Here is a 15,181-nt window from a genome sequence, read left to right on the forward strand (position 1 = left end):
TTGATTCTATGCGCGGCAGAATGCAAAACTTACAAACACTTCGCTCCCATGGAACAAGGTTTTAAACGCAGCCGCTTGTCAGGGAGTGACTTTGGGAAAAGTCGGCAATGATGGGACCCACAGGCAACCACTAACCTTGGTGTCTGTTGCATGGCAAAAAGAAGCGTGGAACAGCATCCATTAGGCGCCAGTCGCAAGCCAATGTTCGAGAACAATCAGGCCCGTGGCCTAAAAAGGTGACTTGTACTGGTCCAAGTTTGGTAATTTCAGTTTGGTTTCGTTGATAGAAGGCTTCTCCCATCAGCTGCCCTCCCACACTGAGTGTGGCGTATAGGATGCGTAGCTCATGTTTCCGGAATCAGCTAGATCGACTATTCCATGCACGAAGAGTTGGTTGAGGACAACAAGGCAATTCAATATCACGTGCTGATCACGCCCTGACTCCCGACCACCTGCAGGCTTATGCGTGTCTGTGTCGGCGTTATGCTGAGCGTAAATGTCTGCCATGCGCGATTACCACCTATTGGAGCGCTCGACCCATGAGGTGTACTGGTTCGACCGTCGCGACTTCTTAGAGACTGCAGGATACCGCCTCAGACCCAAATTTCATCCGGATTTTATACCGGATGTTGGTCGTCGCGCATTGGAAGACTATGAAGCCACTCATTTTGTGCGTCTTTGAATTGCTCCATTGACTTTCTCTCCCTTGACACCCCCATAGAAGCGGACCTTAATGGATGCACATCGCATTTCAGACAACAAACCTGTCATGCTGAAAACCGTGTCCACGAGTGTCCACCCTCACGAAGTCGAGCTTGCTGGCCTGTTTTCCTCTCCTGAACTTGCCAGAGATCCCAGAAACCACTGCGTACCTATCTTGGAGGTTCTTCAAGACCCAGAGGATTCTGACAAACAAATCATCGTTATGCCACGACTCATTGACTTTTGCCAACCCAAATTCGACACTGTGGGGGAGGTGATTCATTGCTTTCGACAAATATTCGAAGTCAGTGACGCTTCGCATCTTAGTGCTTCAACTAACTTATCCTAGGCCTTTGAATTTATGCACGAAAACTTTGTCGCTCATCGGTATATGCGTGAACACTCTCCGTTGACATTATCTAATTGTGTGCAGGGACTGCAGCCGACTCAACATCGTTCAAGACCCTTCCCGTCTCTTTCCTTCTGGGTATCACCCTGTGCATACCTGGCAGTCTGCCACGTCCGATTGGCCTGCTCGTTATATCACCCGCACGGAATGCTGGCCCCGATATTTCGTGATCGACTTCGGTCTCTCGAGACAATATGATCCCTCGGACGGGCCGCCGCTCGAATATGTCATCATAGGAGGCGATAGGTCGCCTCCGGAATTCAGAACCCACCAGCTGTGCAATCCATTTCCGACCGACATCTACTGCTTGGGCAACCTTTTGAAGAAATACTTCCTCTTCTCTCAGAAAGACGAACTCCAAGTGTGTGTCTCACTTTCCACAAGTTTTTAACTCAGGTTCTCCAGGGTATAATCCGTCCATCTCTTGGTTTCCTGGAACCCCTCATCACTGAAATGACGTTACTGGATCCCTCGATGCGACCCACCATTGGGGAGGTTTGCGAGCGCTTCGACAAACTGTGTAGCGGCTTGACCTGGTGGCAATTACGTCAGCCAGGCCAACGACATTCACTCCGTTTGTACCAACGCGTACGCCAGGTCTGGCGGACGATGTTCTTTGTCCGTCCGATTCCGCGGTACACTCCTCGAGCGGATCGACCACGACTGAGCAAGGAGTTGCGTGCTTTTTACACGCAGATACCGCTGGACAAGGGCGATTTTCTCTGGCCAGAATCGTGTGCTTCCTAGCTCAGAAACGGTTGTGTTCGAGTTGCCTATGTACAGATATTGTACCAAGTTCACAATTGGTTTTTGGACCAACCACAAATTGGCGTGTAATTGCTCCCGCCACCGGCCCGGAGTCCCGAACTCGGCCTACCCTTGTCGCGGTCACTCATCTTGAGCTCTACTACCATGCCGGCCCACCAAATCCGCCCCGCCCGCGTAGATGACGTTGTACGCGCTATTTTCCCCTTCTCCTTATCTCGTGCCAACGGCCATTCGTTCTTGAGGATGACATCCTGCGCTTGATAATCGAGCTGGCGACGTTCGAGAAAGAGCCCGAATCGGTGGTTGCCACGCCTGAGCTCGTGCGCTTCTGGTTGCTAGATCTGACGCAATAGTCACATCCCCGTAGCTACGAAAAAACCTCTTCGAAACACCTTACGCCCACGCGCTGCTTGCGTTTGCGGAAGACAACCCGCGACCCGTTGGCCTCGCGTTATATTTCTTCAACTACTCGACGTGCGTCAAAGCCGCTTTCTTAGAATTCATTCTGATTTCTTCAGATGGACTGGCCGTCCTGGACTATATGCACGTCTGCTCACTCGCAAAAAAAGAGCTTTGAACTGAACCAAATCGGCAGCTTGAAGACCTCTACGTCACCCCCGAGAGTCGTGGCTCAGGTCTGTGTTCCCCATCCATCGTATCAACCGCCCGGCATTATGTACCCTCTCCTGGGCAGCATGGTGTGGACTGAGGGGCATTGTGCAGGCCTTGGTAAAGCGCTGTTCGCAGAACTCGGCAAAATCGCACAAGAAAAGGTTTGTTTCTTTTCTTCCTAATCATCCGATATATTGAACCAACGTAGAACTGCGCGCGGCTTGACTGGTCCGTTCTCAAGGTAACGAGAAGTTGTCCAGTCGGAAAGTGATTTGAACCAAGACCGTTAGTGGAACCAGCCAGCAATCGACTTTTACGAAAAGGCGCTCAAGGCGAAGCCGATGTCAGAGTGGATGGGGATGAGGTTGGAGGAAGGCGGTATTGAGGATCTGAAAGAATTGGGGGCCTGACGCGGGAGATGTACAATTATGGGGCAAGTATTTCACAAGCAATCACACTCCGTCGTAGCTAGCACCACCAGCCTAAAGGGTCCTAGTAAGAGAGTAGAAATGGGCGGGGGGCGAAAAGCGCACCTTCCGCAACCGAGTAACAATCGCATCATGGTTGATGTCGTCCTTCTCGCGGGCAGCAACCTCAATCGAAAAGACGCGCAGCGTTTGTTTGACGTCCGCGGCATGGACCGATATCTGCATTCTCATTATTGAGGTAGCGAGTATTGGTTGGAGAACACACTTTGGCTTTCCGCATGACTTTGCATTGGGGTCCTGGCACAATTGAGGTCGGTTTCCAAGTTCTTCCGAGCAGGAAAACACACCTATCCAAACCTAGACATGCTCAGTGTGACGCGAGCAAGATATCGCGCCGACTCACCACCAGTATGAACTTCTCTCGTGTAGACTCTTTGTCGTTGGAATAGCTCACACGAGCATATGCGAAAGAGGCCTTCCCGTCATCGAGCGCTTCTCGCAGCTCTGCCAGCCCACCGCTGCCGCTCGCCGTCACCGTAAGCTTGTCGGATCGGTCGCTCTGCCCATTCTTCGTTAATGGTGCATAGGAGGAGCCAGAAAGGGATGAACCTCGTAGTCGAGCAGTACCCAGTTTGTCTCGGACTTGTCGGAACGCACATCCTGGTAGGCTGCCAACGAGAGGTCAGTGAATTGGTGGGGCGACGAAAGGACAAGCGCATACCAGCGTCGATGGCGGGATCGGTGCAGTCGGCCATCGCGGCGAATCAAATCGAAGTCTATAGCAACAGCGGAGTGAAGGAAGAGAAGATAGCAGGTCACGTGCACCAAATCTGTTCTCCTTCAGACTGTCAACGTCTGGTCGAAGTTTTCGTGAAACGGCTTTGGAATGAAGGAACTTGTCTTCTGCTACCATCAAGCCTGCCTTGTTGACCCGCCGCCCTCAAACCTAGTCTCTATTGTCTCTTCTGAAAAGTTGCACTGCTTAAAAGCCGAAGACATCCAATGCTGTTAATATTGAATGGGAATTCAACTACATCGTGATTAATTTATCACGACTGTGGGTTCCTAACTTTGCGTCTCTATGCAATGCGCTGCCTATGCGAGTCAAAAACTCTGTGGAGTCCCACTGATAAACAGACACGTTTTCGTCGCCTTCCTTACCTTGATAATGGCGCCGATGCATATTTCACTGCTGCCATAAGGACATGTTACTGCGGCTTTCTCCAAGTAGTCCAGAGATGCGCCAGTCGGCTCGACTCGCCTTTTGTTCGATCTCATCGCACTCATTTCCACATGGGCGGCTCCCGACGCCGATTTTTCAAGCGCTCTATCAACGCCACGCTACCTCTTTGAATGGGGGCGCCTCCTCTATGTGTGTGCATGTCCTCGTCCGCAGTTACATCCCGAAGATGAATGACAGTCAACGCTGGCTCCCTTTAAAATCGCGCTAGGCGTAGTTTGCAAGTGCTTTAACACCCAATCCTTCATCAATGGACTGGAACAATATGCACGTTATTCGAGGTGCCTACTGCTCCAGCTGTATAGTGCTTGTCCAGCTACTTACACTATGCTCTTCATTAGTTCGGGTCATCTTCTGCGCCATTTTATGCTTGATGCCCTTATCAAGCTCTGCATCGGACTTGGTCCAGTTATCTGGCTGTCTGGCTGACATTCGTAGCGGTAAATTCGGCGCGAATGGTATCACTGACAACAATGGTCATCCGACGACGGATTTCGCTAATGCTACATCCATCACATACAAGCTATGTGTTGAGGCCTGCGGGGCAGGTGAGTATCTGAAACCCTGCAAGGTCTCTATTGAACCGTTTTGTTGATAGGCGGGAGCACGCTTTCTCAGTCCTGGTCATCATTCTCTCAGCAGCTTTCTGCGTGGCTTCTACCGTGGTTGGCTCTGCTTTCCCAGTTCCCCTTTGTGAGAATGTTTTTTCTGTGACCTAGACATTGACCTCATTGGATGAGTTTTCTAGGGTTGCCGCTACAGATGGGACAACCTGATGTCCATCTCCTTGGCTCTCGGAAGTCCATGTCTCGCAGGCTATTCACTCACTCTCACTGTCCTCAATATCAAATGGGTTGTCCGCCGCTTCCGCAATGTCAACTATCCAAACAGCAGCTGGGCAACTCTCGTCCTTTCAAAGCTGCAACAAATGCCACTTAAATCATGGCGCACCGTTAGCACCGACGCAGGCGATTACCCACTATTGGCTTCGCTCATCGTGCTTCCCGAAAATGATCGTTGGTGGGAAAAACTCGAGAAAGACCTCAACTACGCTGACCCGCATTCATGGTCGATCGCAAGTATGTACTTATGGACTCATGATCCATTTCTCACGCGTTCTAAAGGCGTCACCTCTATTTCCTGGGTCATCGTCGCGTATGCTCTAACTGTAGTGGATGCATTCACGACGATCTCCAGCGATCCGAACCGCAATGGAGGGGGCCTCTCCGGCGTTGGGAGCATCTGGCTATGGATGATCCCGATAACTATTGGTGTGTAATTGCTCCACGTCATCTTCCTAGGCTTACATAAGAGAAGGGTACCTGCAGTTGTCCCCTCGATGTGATTTAAATCGTGGAGAAGACGTTTTAAACGACGCCAACCAGCTTTGTGTTGTCGCAGGACCGAACGGGGTCGTCAACGCCAGTGCTGTTCTCGGAGAATCCGCCTTAACGATCCAAAACTACGCACAACACCGAGAGCTCCATGCAGACCAACTAGCCACCGCCCCCATCTACAACTATGCGCGCCTCTTCTCCTTTGTAAACGTCGTCGAAGAGATCGCATGTGTGTTTGACGCCGCAAAGGAGAAAGCCCACAACCGTGAAACTGTTTCCGGGGCAGACTGGCAACCAAGTGACGGTAAGACTGTTCATGAAGCCAATCGACGTGGGACAAGCGAGCAGATTGTCCAGTATTGCTCCCCACTCCCGTCGGTCAGCCGGTCGCATTGGGGATCGGGGTCTGGATTGTCAAGTCGATTCCTCATTGCGGCAGTCGCCGGCCTCACGCTTCAATGGAGCACAATTGGGGGCTCCATCATAATCGTCTATTACTCCCCCACTGTGGGCTTTGGTTGTCGCTCGACGGCATACCTCCTCTATGCCGCCGTAGCAACCGTCGTTTGGGTCCTTCTCGTTGCAAGCGCATTTCTTGCCCACTACGCCATCTCGCCCCGGGCCGGGCCGCGGCACAGCACATACCACAAAGCTGCAGAACACATTTCGATATATTGTCGTCGAGCCGCCAAGCTCCTCGCGACGCTCAACTCGGTCTGGATCGTGGTCATGCTTCTCCTCCAATTCAGCGGCTTCCTCGACCGGTGCTACTGCAACTCGGATGTCATCGGCCTCGGCAGGCGTGCATACGATGTGATGGTCCTGCTTCCTTCAGATATTCCCAATATGAAGGCTGCCTGGGTGAGCGGAATACTGCTGGCAGTAGTCTGCACTATTGTCTGGTTGTTGTTTCTGAACCTGATGGTCGACCCACTTCCGCGGCCACACACACGCCTATCGCCCAGTGGCCGGGGCGTGAAAAGAAGAGATCGGATCACGACGGCCTGGTGATGATCAAATGTTCGTTTGCTTACAACTGGCAAGAACCATCCATCTGACTTTGTGTTGGCGACATTCCTCTGTCCAGATAACCTTGGGCTCAATTCTTCTCTATCCATCGCTATTTATCCTGTTGTTTCACGCGTTGAGTTCAGAAACTGAATTTGATCGATGATCGATGGCAATGCCACAATCAACCCTCCCAAATTCCTTGAGAATCATCTATAGCGACACACAGACCACGTAGACACCTTGCGCCACTATTCGTGCCATTTACCCGTGGACCCACATCGTGGCTGACTATGGTCACACTTCTGAGTAATCACCGAGGCTGTTGACGGTTGTTTGATCCCCAAGCCCTTGTCGTCTGCGCGTCCCACGCTTTTTTTCTACTTACCTACGGTCCACACCACCAGACCACCCCTCCCAAAATGCCGCCACAATTCGACCCCGAGAAGCTAGCGAAGCTCCAGGCCCAGGCCGCTGCTGCACGGATCGGTGCGTGGAGCGGACTTGCGCGTCTTGACTCGCGAAAAGGAAAAAAAAGACTGTGCATCGATTTGCTGATATGCCGACAGGTGGGAAGGGCACTGTCCGACGAAAAGTTGTGCGAAAAGCGAAGCCCGCGGGGGTGCAGGACGACAAGAAGCTGCAGGGGGCGCTGAAGAAGCTGAACGTACAGCCGATTCCTGGGGTCGAGGAGGTGAACATGTTCAGAGAGGATGGCAATGTCCTGCATTTTAGTGCCCCGAAAGGTGTGTGTTGTTCTGCCCTCACTTGACCTCTGACTGAATCTGTTTGTTTGCTGCAGTTCACGCCGCCCTCCCCGCCAACACGCTCGCTGTCTACGGCACCGGCCACGTCAAGGAGCTGACCGAGCTTGTCCCCGGCATCCTCAACCAACTTGGGCCCGATTCGCTGGCATCGCTGCGCAAACTGGCCGAGTCATACCAGGCAATCCAGGGCCAAACTGGCGCGCGGCCTGCCGCTGAAGATGACGACGATGACGACGTCCCCGACCTCGTCGAGAACTTTGATGTCGAGGATGCGGCAAAGGCCAGTCTCGACTAGCCGCGGGGTGGTGTCCACAAAAAAAGCAACAGCGCTTGGTTCAATGCTTTCGTGTACAGAACAAACTCTTCATTGCATTCGTGTAATAACCCCTTCGTGTGCATCTCATTCCTCAAACGTATCATTGGGAAAAGTATCTTGAAAGAGTACTTTGGAGCGCTTTTCGCGTCGCGTGCGCGTTCTCCGTTTAGGCTGGCTCAATCCGGCCTTTTTTGGCCCGAATCCGACCGTGTTCGCTAGCACTGCACCTTCTTTGTTGTAACTGCTAAGACGGCACGGTCATCTCTCCATGCACTGGGAAGCATTCTTCTGAAACAAGTGGTGGGCTGTTGTTTGGCCATAGTCTCTTCATTTGACTCTTGGTTCGTTCTCGATTTAACTTCATGCAAGAGAGGAAGCTTTCTCTTAACTTTTTGTGTGTCCACAGCCAAGTAGACGACATATCTTTATCCTGTCTTGTCCTTCTATTTAAAGCCACAAATTTCCATATCCGGCAGTTTGACGAGGTCTATATTCTGTTCACGTATTACGATAAAACACACGATTCTAAACAACCAACAAAAAGGAAAATAATCTAGGTCAATAAGTCTAGTGGGAGTTTGTCTATTCAGTTGCCCCGCTTCGTATACCGCACGACACACTCGGCTGGACGACACATCAGGCTGTCGTTCCAGTTGGGACTCGGCATCGGCCCTTCCACCTCGTGGTCAAAGGCAACGAGGAAGAGCGCAAGGACCAGCTTGAGCTCCAGCTTGGCGAGCCGCGTGCCGAGACACGTCGTTTTGCCTGCAATCGTTTTGAATAACCTGTTCTCAAATAAACAAAAGACACAAACCTACGCCCCAGCCGACATAAGCCCAGTCTGAGGATGTCTGTGGCTGTGTCCGCGCGGGGTCAAAGCGCCAAGGGTTAGGATAAAGTTGGGCATCCAGATGTATGTCGCTGAAGGGGTAGACAACGTACGCCCCCGTTGGGATGCGCGTCTGGTCGATATACGTGTCCGGCCCGATATTCCGCCGCATCGCGATGTGTGGTTGGGCAACACGTAGAGTTTCTCGGATAACCGCGTCCAGCACGGGCATCTCGGACTCCCAGCTGGTGAGGGGGATCTCGGCCAGTCGGGCAGCCAGATTTCGGGAAGAAGAAGAGGAATGAACAGCCAAGAGCCCCTCGACCTCTGCCCGCGCCTTGTCGCGCCAGTCCACGTGACCGCCCAGGAACGTGACGACCCACGACGCGGTGGTCCCTGTCGCGCGCGCGCCAGCGATAAGCAGGCCCATCACGAAGCCGACAACCGTGAGCTTGTCGTCGCCCGCCTCGAGCAGCATCTGCAGCGTGTCGTTCCGCTCTGACCCATTTCTTTCTCGCTGCTCGATCGCGTGGACGATGATATCGTAGATCTGCTTCGTGGCCCACAGTTTCTTGAGCATCGCGGGTGAGGGGAGCCACGGGAGCAATACGCTTGCAGGGGTGGTGGCGGTGTCAAGCTGGCTGTACAGCGACTTGAGCTGCGCAACCAGCGCCATATCGTCGGCAATTTCATGGCACGAAAGGCTCCGCACGGTGGTCTGGAAAATGAGCTGCAAGCCTATCAGTCCCCAACAGTCCCGAAAAAGGGGCGAGATTATACTACAGAGTAGATTTTGTCGAACGGATCGAAACTCCCCGTGTCACTAAACCCCTCCAGCACGCGCTGGGCGTCCTCGAGAATGTGAGGTATCACTATAACCGACGGAGTTCATTCAGCAAGCTTTTAGCAGATTAACAGAGTAGCCTACGTTCCGTCAACGACGCGTTGCGCTGCACACTCGCCAGCCGTTTGTGGATAGTCGCAATGCGCTTCGTGTGGATGCCAGAAGTGACACCGCGCACCATTGGAATCTGCGCTGGGTTCAGTACAACACCATCAGCGTTGGAACAAAAGAGTAATACCGCGCCAGAAAGCATCTTGAAGCCCTCTGTCAGGTCGAAGCCTTTCTGGTAAAAGAAGGCGCGCCGGGCCACCGGGCCCGAGAGCACAATGACGGTGTTCTGCACTCCGTTTCAGCTAGGGGGCCAAAGCCAGGGGCAAATAAAGGCCGGGTCACATACACCCATGAGCTTGAACTGGAAGATCTTGGCACCGGTTACGCGGAAGCCCCAGGCGAGAAAGTCGTGTCTGCGATGGAAGAACGAGCTGATATGCGTCCATTGAAAGCCCGGCAGGGTGGGTGGGGTGTCATTAGGCAGCGGTTGTCTGTGTAGGAGGAATGGCGAGACAAGGAGGAGGACGGGAATGAGAAGCAGCACTAGCCCGAGCCCGAGCGCGAAGAACATCGAGTGTGGGCCCGACCCCGGACTTGTGGCCGCGGCCAATGGCGACGACAGTGGCCAAGAGAGCAATGTTTGCGCTGCTTGGTAGAGACCGACAATGCAAGGCATCGTAGAAGCACAAACGAAGAAGCTGGCTACTTGACGGCGCAACCGGGCCCCATTTTATACGCCTGCCTGCCTGCAGGAGGAGAAGCTCCCTCGGAAAATCGTGGTTCTGTGACTAAAATCAAACGCACAAACACACACACTGCATTTCGCCGCTGACCTCCTTCGCATTTTCGCCCGAAGCAAAAAAGCTCAAAGTCAGGAATTGTATTATGTGGCGAAGGGCGTATGGAGACTATCGGATTGGTGGATCTTGATTCGATTTTTAATTTTGCGTTTGAAGGGTGACGGAAAGAAGCCCACGGGTCCCACAATGCCATTTGGCAACGGCGCGGGCCCGAGAACGACCTGCAACAGCAGATCAAAAATTAAGGATGAGAAGGCCAAAGGAGGAAGCGTCGAAGTTACCCCACGTGTAGTTACTAGACGGCCTCGGGTGCGTCGTAGTGGGGGCCGGCTCTTCTCTCAACACGACAGTGGGACGGGCACATCTTTCGGAGAAGGCCCCCAAATCGAAGTCGGGCCTCGCTTTGTGTTTTGCCTTGACGACTCTGACTCAGCGCTAGGCTATAGGCAGAGCCACACCTAAATGCAGAAAAGTGTTTAGATTAGCTCAGGTTTCGCAATAGAACTCAAGAGTAGTATGACGCGTCACGGGTAATGTTGCAGGCCATCGATATAGCTCCCATTCATCTCAGTAACTTGCCGTTAATCCTCCGAATGGGCACTGCATGTTCGCGGTGCTGCTGTCGGCGGGCATTCGGGCTTTGTTCGAACGGCTGCAAGTGTGAGCGAAGAGGGTTAAGTTGCAACGCGGGAGGGAATGATCATCTCCCATCTCCTCCGTGAGGTCTCAAACAAGAACGTTGGCTTCGATGACAAGTTTAGCGCGATGCGTCTATCTCGCACAATCAGTATGTCTGATCTTGACAAAAACCACTCACTAGTACCAAGTTGACCTGAGTTGAGATCAATCAGTAATCGGGACTGGTGAACGGAGGCAAGTTTGTTCTAAACGAGTGATATTGGCAATGAGACAGTGCGGCACAAATACATATACTCGTCCCAGAGAGAGGTAACGAGCATGTCTAGCAAATTAAATGACAGATGTTCAAGTTGGATATGGGACCTCTCGGAGTCCGGAGGAGGGGCACTAAGATCGGGGTAGCCGGCACCGAATCAAGCTGCACATGACGCTAAATGCGAATAGGAGTATTCGAGGCCGCGCAAGACGCAAGTATAGTGGGCCCCGACGCCACCAAGGACACAGACATGGAAGATTTGGTGGGACGCAAAGAAGTAGTCGAAAGTTCCGGGAGACAACGACTCGGGAATGCGGTTTGCGCTGGATGATTTGTCACAAGTTGTCAAAAGACAGGCACGGAAACGCACTAGAGTATTCCACCAAAGATGTACAGGAAGGCCGAAAAGAGCAGCCACCAGTGACCTGTCTCAATGAAGACAGTATATGCACCATCGCGGATAACGCAGTGTGTGACCGGGATGATGCCGCCTAGCCCGAGGGCAATAAAGAGGGTTGCACGTGTGCTACGATAAGCGGGCGTAGCATATGTCGGGTTGAGCAGAACATAGGCCGCGGCTAGCAAACGTTGAGGCACAGCAACAAATCTGTAGAAAACCACACACAGCAGCCGATGGAGATGAGCAAGATGGAGTAAAATGCCTGCTGGTACGGGTTGCAAAAGAATTCATATCGGATGGCAGAACATTGCGAGCCTGGACATGGTGAGAAACCAAGCTTGTTATTGACATGAAACAGTACCCATGATGAGGATGAGGATGCCAGAATAGTCGAGTGCATGACATTGGCCCATAACCTATTCTTTGTCAAACATGGCCGGCTTTCCTGTGAGCGATCTAACCTTTTGAGAATGACAAGCCGAGGTATGGAAGAATGCACTTGAAAGCAGACAGAATATGGCGCATGCGAGGAAGATGCCTAGAGCGAGTGTGTCGGCCCACGTAGTCGGATATTGTTGCAGCCATGTCTCTTTATATGTCGCGAAAAAGTAGGCAAAAAGCAGTCCGCCAGCGAGGTGACTGTGGATGTTTACTATCGTCGCTCAGCAGGAGTAAAAATGGAGTTGGCTCGGCGCTGACCGGTCTCGTTGTGCAAGTCTAAAGAAATCAGCCATTGAAAAACCGACAAAGATTGGGGGCTCACATCCAAACAGCGAGTCAAAGCACGCCTTCCAATTGTACGAGATGCGCCTATATCCGCCCAGTATGAACTCGTTGTCCTGAGCCCAGGCAGGGAGCTCCGCATAGCCTATCGTGCGGGAGCGAGAACTTGAGAGTTTGGGTTTTGGTTTGGGGGTGTGACTGTTTGCCAAGCTGTTCCGGTGGCCCATTGATTCGAAGAGAGAGTGTTGAGAAAATTGGGGGAAATGGGGGCCGTTGGGCTGGTCTTTATGCCAGGAAGCAAAGGCAATCCACCTAGCGCGATGATAGTCGTCGGGTCGGGGTTGGTGGTTATCACGCTCATGCCGCAGAGATTTTCGTCTCGCTCTTCGGCCCGCAGTCTGAATCATTGGCATTGTCAATATCCGAAGACACCCGATAGGCGTCCATGATGTCAGTCGATTTACAGTCTAAAATACGGACAGTGTTCATGGTTTTACTGCTAGAACCGCATCCCATTGGCGTAGATGGGTAATTGAGCGCTGATTTAATCGCACGCAATGAAAGGCAAAGCTCCAGTACATTGAATGAACTCCCAACGCTTCATGGGCGGCTCCGCTGGATAAAATCCAAGCTTAGTTTATCAATCGCACTGCGCAATATGACGACCAGCACACTGTGACGATCTTTGGATGAGCATCGAGAAACATGTCAGCGGATTCGCACTGGCCGTCTGGAATCAAGTCACCGGCAGGGAACAATCGAAGACGAAGTTAAAAGAGAGTGAACTTGAAGGGTTTGAGCCGACGAGAATCTGCCGGTAGCGTGAACGCATGAATTCTCTTCAACTAACGACATCTAAAAGTAAGACAGCAGCATGTCATGGCACACGATGTCGTGAATCCCAGAGTTTTATCAGTCAACAAAAGACTTGGAATAGGTGTTAAACGCAGCGCATGGTCGAGTGTAATAGCTTCGGTGTGCGATGAAGATCCGATTCGAAAGTCTGGTAATGCATGCATAATGGGCGGTGAATTGCGAGGAAGCGTTGAAAGCAAGCCGGGTTTATCAATGAAAAAAGAGGCTTCAGCCGAAAAACGAAGAAAGGTCAAAAGTGCTAGCGAAATAGCAGGTTGGTTGCCGAGGTTAGAGGACAGGAATATGGCATCTGGCACGATGCAAAGCATGAAGGAGACGCGAATAAGTTGCGGATTGGCGTCGAGCTCAGTGTCCATGCGATGTGGTTCGTAAGTTGAGGCGACAAGTCACGTGTTGACAAGCCACCAGACTGAAGCTGCGATGCTCGTTCCACACAGAACTTCTAGTTCAACTTCGTCGAGCGAATCCAAGTCTGCAGAGTCACCCCTTTGTTGGGATGGCTGGCGATAGCGGTCTTTTGCTTATTTTCCGGTCTTTTCTATCGGCGCCCAAGGTGTCTTTCTGACCGGAGGGGGCTAACAACTCTCTTTACCGTTCCACGGTCTTGTGTAGCGCTTCCGGGTGGTTTTCTTGTCTCCATGTGTTCATCGGTGCAATGTATGTTGGTCAAAAAGGTCCAAAATAGTCTTTAAGTATGCCTCACGGCTTACTTGGACTGGTCGGGTCACCATGGACCATCATGTATATGCTGTTGAACTAATATGCATGGTACAAGCGCCTTCCCGAGAATCGTTCGGCGTACGAGGAATAGCTGGTACCCAAGTAAGCTTCGACCCCATCGTCCGTTCCCAGTCGCAGCGAGCGGCAAAGACTCCGGAGCCTTCCGTTCCATTCAACTCAGACTTATCTGGGTCTGATTTTCCCAATTTTTGGGCTTTATATCGCGCTTTCCGAGCGTTGGTTTGGTTTGGTATTTGTTTGTTTTTTAGATGGGTACGTGTGTTCTCTGCACAATGCTCTTTCTTACTCATGATTAGACGTTGATTGTACTCAGTCTTGTTATGCATGCGTAGAGCAATCGAAAGTGTTTTCATCCCCGAGAATCAAAACAACCATTTTCGTGTCCCGATTCGGGAACGCCACAAGTGTCTTGTCGCGAACCATGACGACAACCTCTGAAAATGACTCGCCCTCACTTCCTGGCAACTGCCACTGTGCTGCATTCAAATTCTCTGTTCAGCTTCAGTCGAGTCCCGGCGTCCCTAATGCGCTGTTCTCTTGCGGCTGCCCGTTGTGCTCGCTCGTATGCGTTCCCTTCCCTTCGAGAACAACAGCGGTAATTAAAACAAGAATGCGTGTATCTGGGCCCAGCCTTTTGCACTGCAGGTGCTCAGGGGCGACGTGAGCTTGTTGAAAGGCTATCGGAATGGAACGACGCTGCATAAGGTCAGCGATGACTTGATTGCTGTCTATGCATCTCCGCCAACAGTCCACAGTTCTGCTCTACGTGCGGGACTTCTCTGCTCTGCTGTGATGCCGAAGAGCCCCCGCGGGTGCTGTTTGTGAATGTCCGCGACTCGCTTCTTCCGTCACGGTCCAGAGCCAAGTTAACTATTAGTAGGTTCGAGCATTGGCCGATTTCGACAGCTCGTGGCCCGTCATCTCCTCCTCGTGCCGCAAAGACGCCCCACCGGATGCTCTCGCGACCTTGGAGACTTCCGATCACTACCGCGGAAGTTGTTGCTGTGGAGGCATTTCTTACACTCTCCGGATCCCGCCGATCGACAAGACAAAATCCTGCAACTGCAGTATCTGCTCCAGGGTGCGTTGCTTCTTCATTAAGCGTCACACCCGGAAGATGAACTGAATGAAGAACGGTGTCCTGTGGACCTACCCGCCAGTCTCCGCATTTGCGATCGCTTCCGGTGTCTCCCTCGCCGAGTATACCTTTGGCCGCAAACAGGTAGTTCATGCATTCTGCTCGACTTGTGCTGTACCTGTCTGGGAGCGATTCCTCCTCCCTGCCAAAGCGGCAAGCATGGGCGTCAATGTTCGAACCATTCACGGACTGGATTATCGCGACTTACCGTCGAGGGTTCATAATGGTGTTGCAACGCTGCCCAAGTACGAAGTCGGATAGAATTACATTACACTGCGTCCAACTCTTGGTTAAGAT

General features: G+C 52.1%; 8 protein-coding genes across 8 annotated transcripts; 5 read left to right on the forward strand and 3 right to left on the reverse strand.

Moving 5' to 3' along the window:
• Positions 1–496: 496 nt before the first annotated feature.
• MIND_00155700 (Protein kinase domain-containing protein) lies at positions 497–1,858 on the forward strand (the record flags this gene model as incomplete). The annotated part of the gene is made up of 5 exons (XM_037358482.1): positions 497–670; positions 722–1,006; positions 1,052–1,089; positions 1,136–1,472; positions 1,517–1,858. The coding sequence occupies 5 exons, from the start codon at positions 497–499 to the stop codon at positions 1,856–1,858; spliced, it is 1,176 nt and encodes a 391-aa protein (XP_037226392.1).
• Positions 1,859–2,023: 165 nt separating this feature from the next.
• Positions 2,024–2,901, forward strand: MIND_00155800 (N-acetyltransferase domain-containing protein; the record flags this gene model as incomplete). The annotated part of the gene is made up of 7 exons (XM_037358483.1): positions 2,024–2,065; positions 2,122–2,199; positions 2,247–2,426; positions 2,475–2,514; positions 2,603–2,652; positions 2,700–2,732; positions 2,782–2,901. The coding sequence occupies 7 exons, from the start codon at positions 2,024–2,026 to the stop codon at positions 2,899–2,901; spliced, it is 543 nt and encodes a 180-aa protein (XP_037226393.1).
• Positions 2,902–2,943: 42 nt separating this feature from the next.
• Positions 2,944–3,674, reverse strand: MIND_00155900 (ADF-like domain-containing protein; the record flags this gene model as incomplete). The annotated part of the gene is made up of 6 exons (XM_037358484.1): positions 2,944–2,973; positions 3,025–3,138; positions 3,185–3,276; positions 3,319–3,478; positions 3,529–3,587; positions 3,641–3,674. The coding sequence occupies 6 exons, from the start codon at positions 3,672–3,674 to the stop codon at positions 2,944–2,946; spliced, it is 489 nt and encodes a 162-aa protein (XP_037226394.1).
• A 1,260-nt stretch (positions 3,675–4,934) lies between these two features.
• Positions 4,935–6,507, forward strand: MIND_00156000 (uncharacterized protein; the record flags this gene model as incomplete). Its single annotated transcript, XM_037358485.1, has 3 exons — positions 4,935–5,238; positions 5,284–5,430; positions 5,477–6,507. The coding sequence occupies 3 exons, from the start codon at positions 4,935–4,937 to the stop codon at positions 6,505–6,507; spliced, it is 1,482 nt and encodes a 493-aa protein (XP_037226395.1).
• A 419-nt stretch (positions 6,508–6,926) lies between these two features.
• MIND_00156100 (Nascent polypeptide-associated complex subunit beta) lies at positions 6,927–7,566 on the forward strand (the record flags this gene model as incomplete). Its single annotated transcript, XM_037358486.1, has 3 exons — positions 6,927–6,993; positions 7,074–7,250; positions 7,307–7,566. The coding sequence occupies 3 exons, from the start codon at positions 6,927–6,929 to the stop codon at positions 7,564–7,566; spliced, it is 504 nt and encodes a 167-aa protein (XP_037226396.1).
• A 607-nt stretch (positions 7,567–8,173) lies between these two features.
• Positions 8,174–9,987, reverse strand: MIND_00156200 (Cytochrome P450; the record flags this gene model as incomplete). Its single annotated transcript, XM_037358487.1, has 5 exons — positions 8,174–8,352; positions 8,402–9,146; positions 9,200–9,288; positions 9,345–9,597; positions 9,658–9,987. The coding sequence occupies 5 exons, from the start codon at positions 9,985–9,987 to the stop codon at positions 8,174–8,176; spliced, it is 1,596 nt and encodes a 531-aa protein (XP_037226397.1).
• Positions 9,988–11,163: 1,176 nt separating this feature from the next.
• Positions 11,164–12,542, reverse strand: MIND_00156300 (Hemolysin-III channel protein Izh2; the record flags this gene model as incomplete). The annotated part of the gene is made up of 7 exons (XM_037358488.1): positions 11,164–11,329; positions 11,377–11,584; positions 11,632–11,721; positions 11,768–11,822; positions 11,868–12,058; positions 12,106–12,123; positions 12,170–12,542. 7 exons carry the CDS (start codon positions 12,540–12,542, stop codon positions 11,164–11,166), a joined length of 1,101 nt encoding a protein of 366 aa, XP_037226398.1.
• A 1,452-nt stretch (positions 12,543–13,994) lies between these two features.
• Positions 13,995–15,145, forward strand: MIND_00156400 (GFA domain-containing protein; the record flags this gene model as incomplete). Its single annotated transcript, XM_037358489.1, has 6 exons — positions 13,995–13,998; positions 14,043–14,308; positions 14,356–14,451; positions 14,502–14,573; positions 14,627–14,827; positions 14,879–15,145. The coding sequence occupies 6 exons, from the start codon at positions 13,995–13,997 to the stop codon at positions 15,143–15,145; spliced, it is 906 nt and encodes a 301-aa protein (XP_037226399.1).
• Positions 15,146–15,181: the final 36 nt, after the last annotated feature.

Source organism: Mycena indigotica, assembly GCF_014461135.1.
Source record: "Mycena indigotica strain 171206Taipei chromosome Unknown Mind.scaff0001, whole genome shotgun sequence".
Classification (NCBI taxonomy): Eukaryota; Fungi; Basidiomycota; class Agaricomycetes; order Agaricales; family Mycenaceae; genus Mycena; species Mycena indigotica.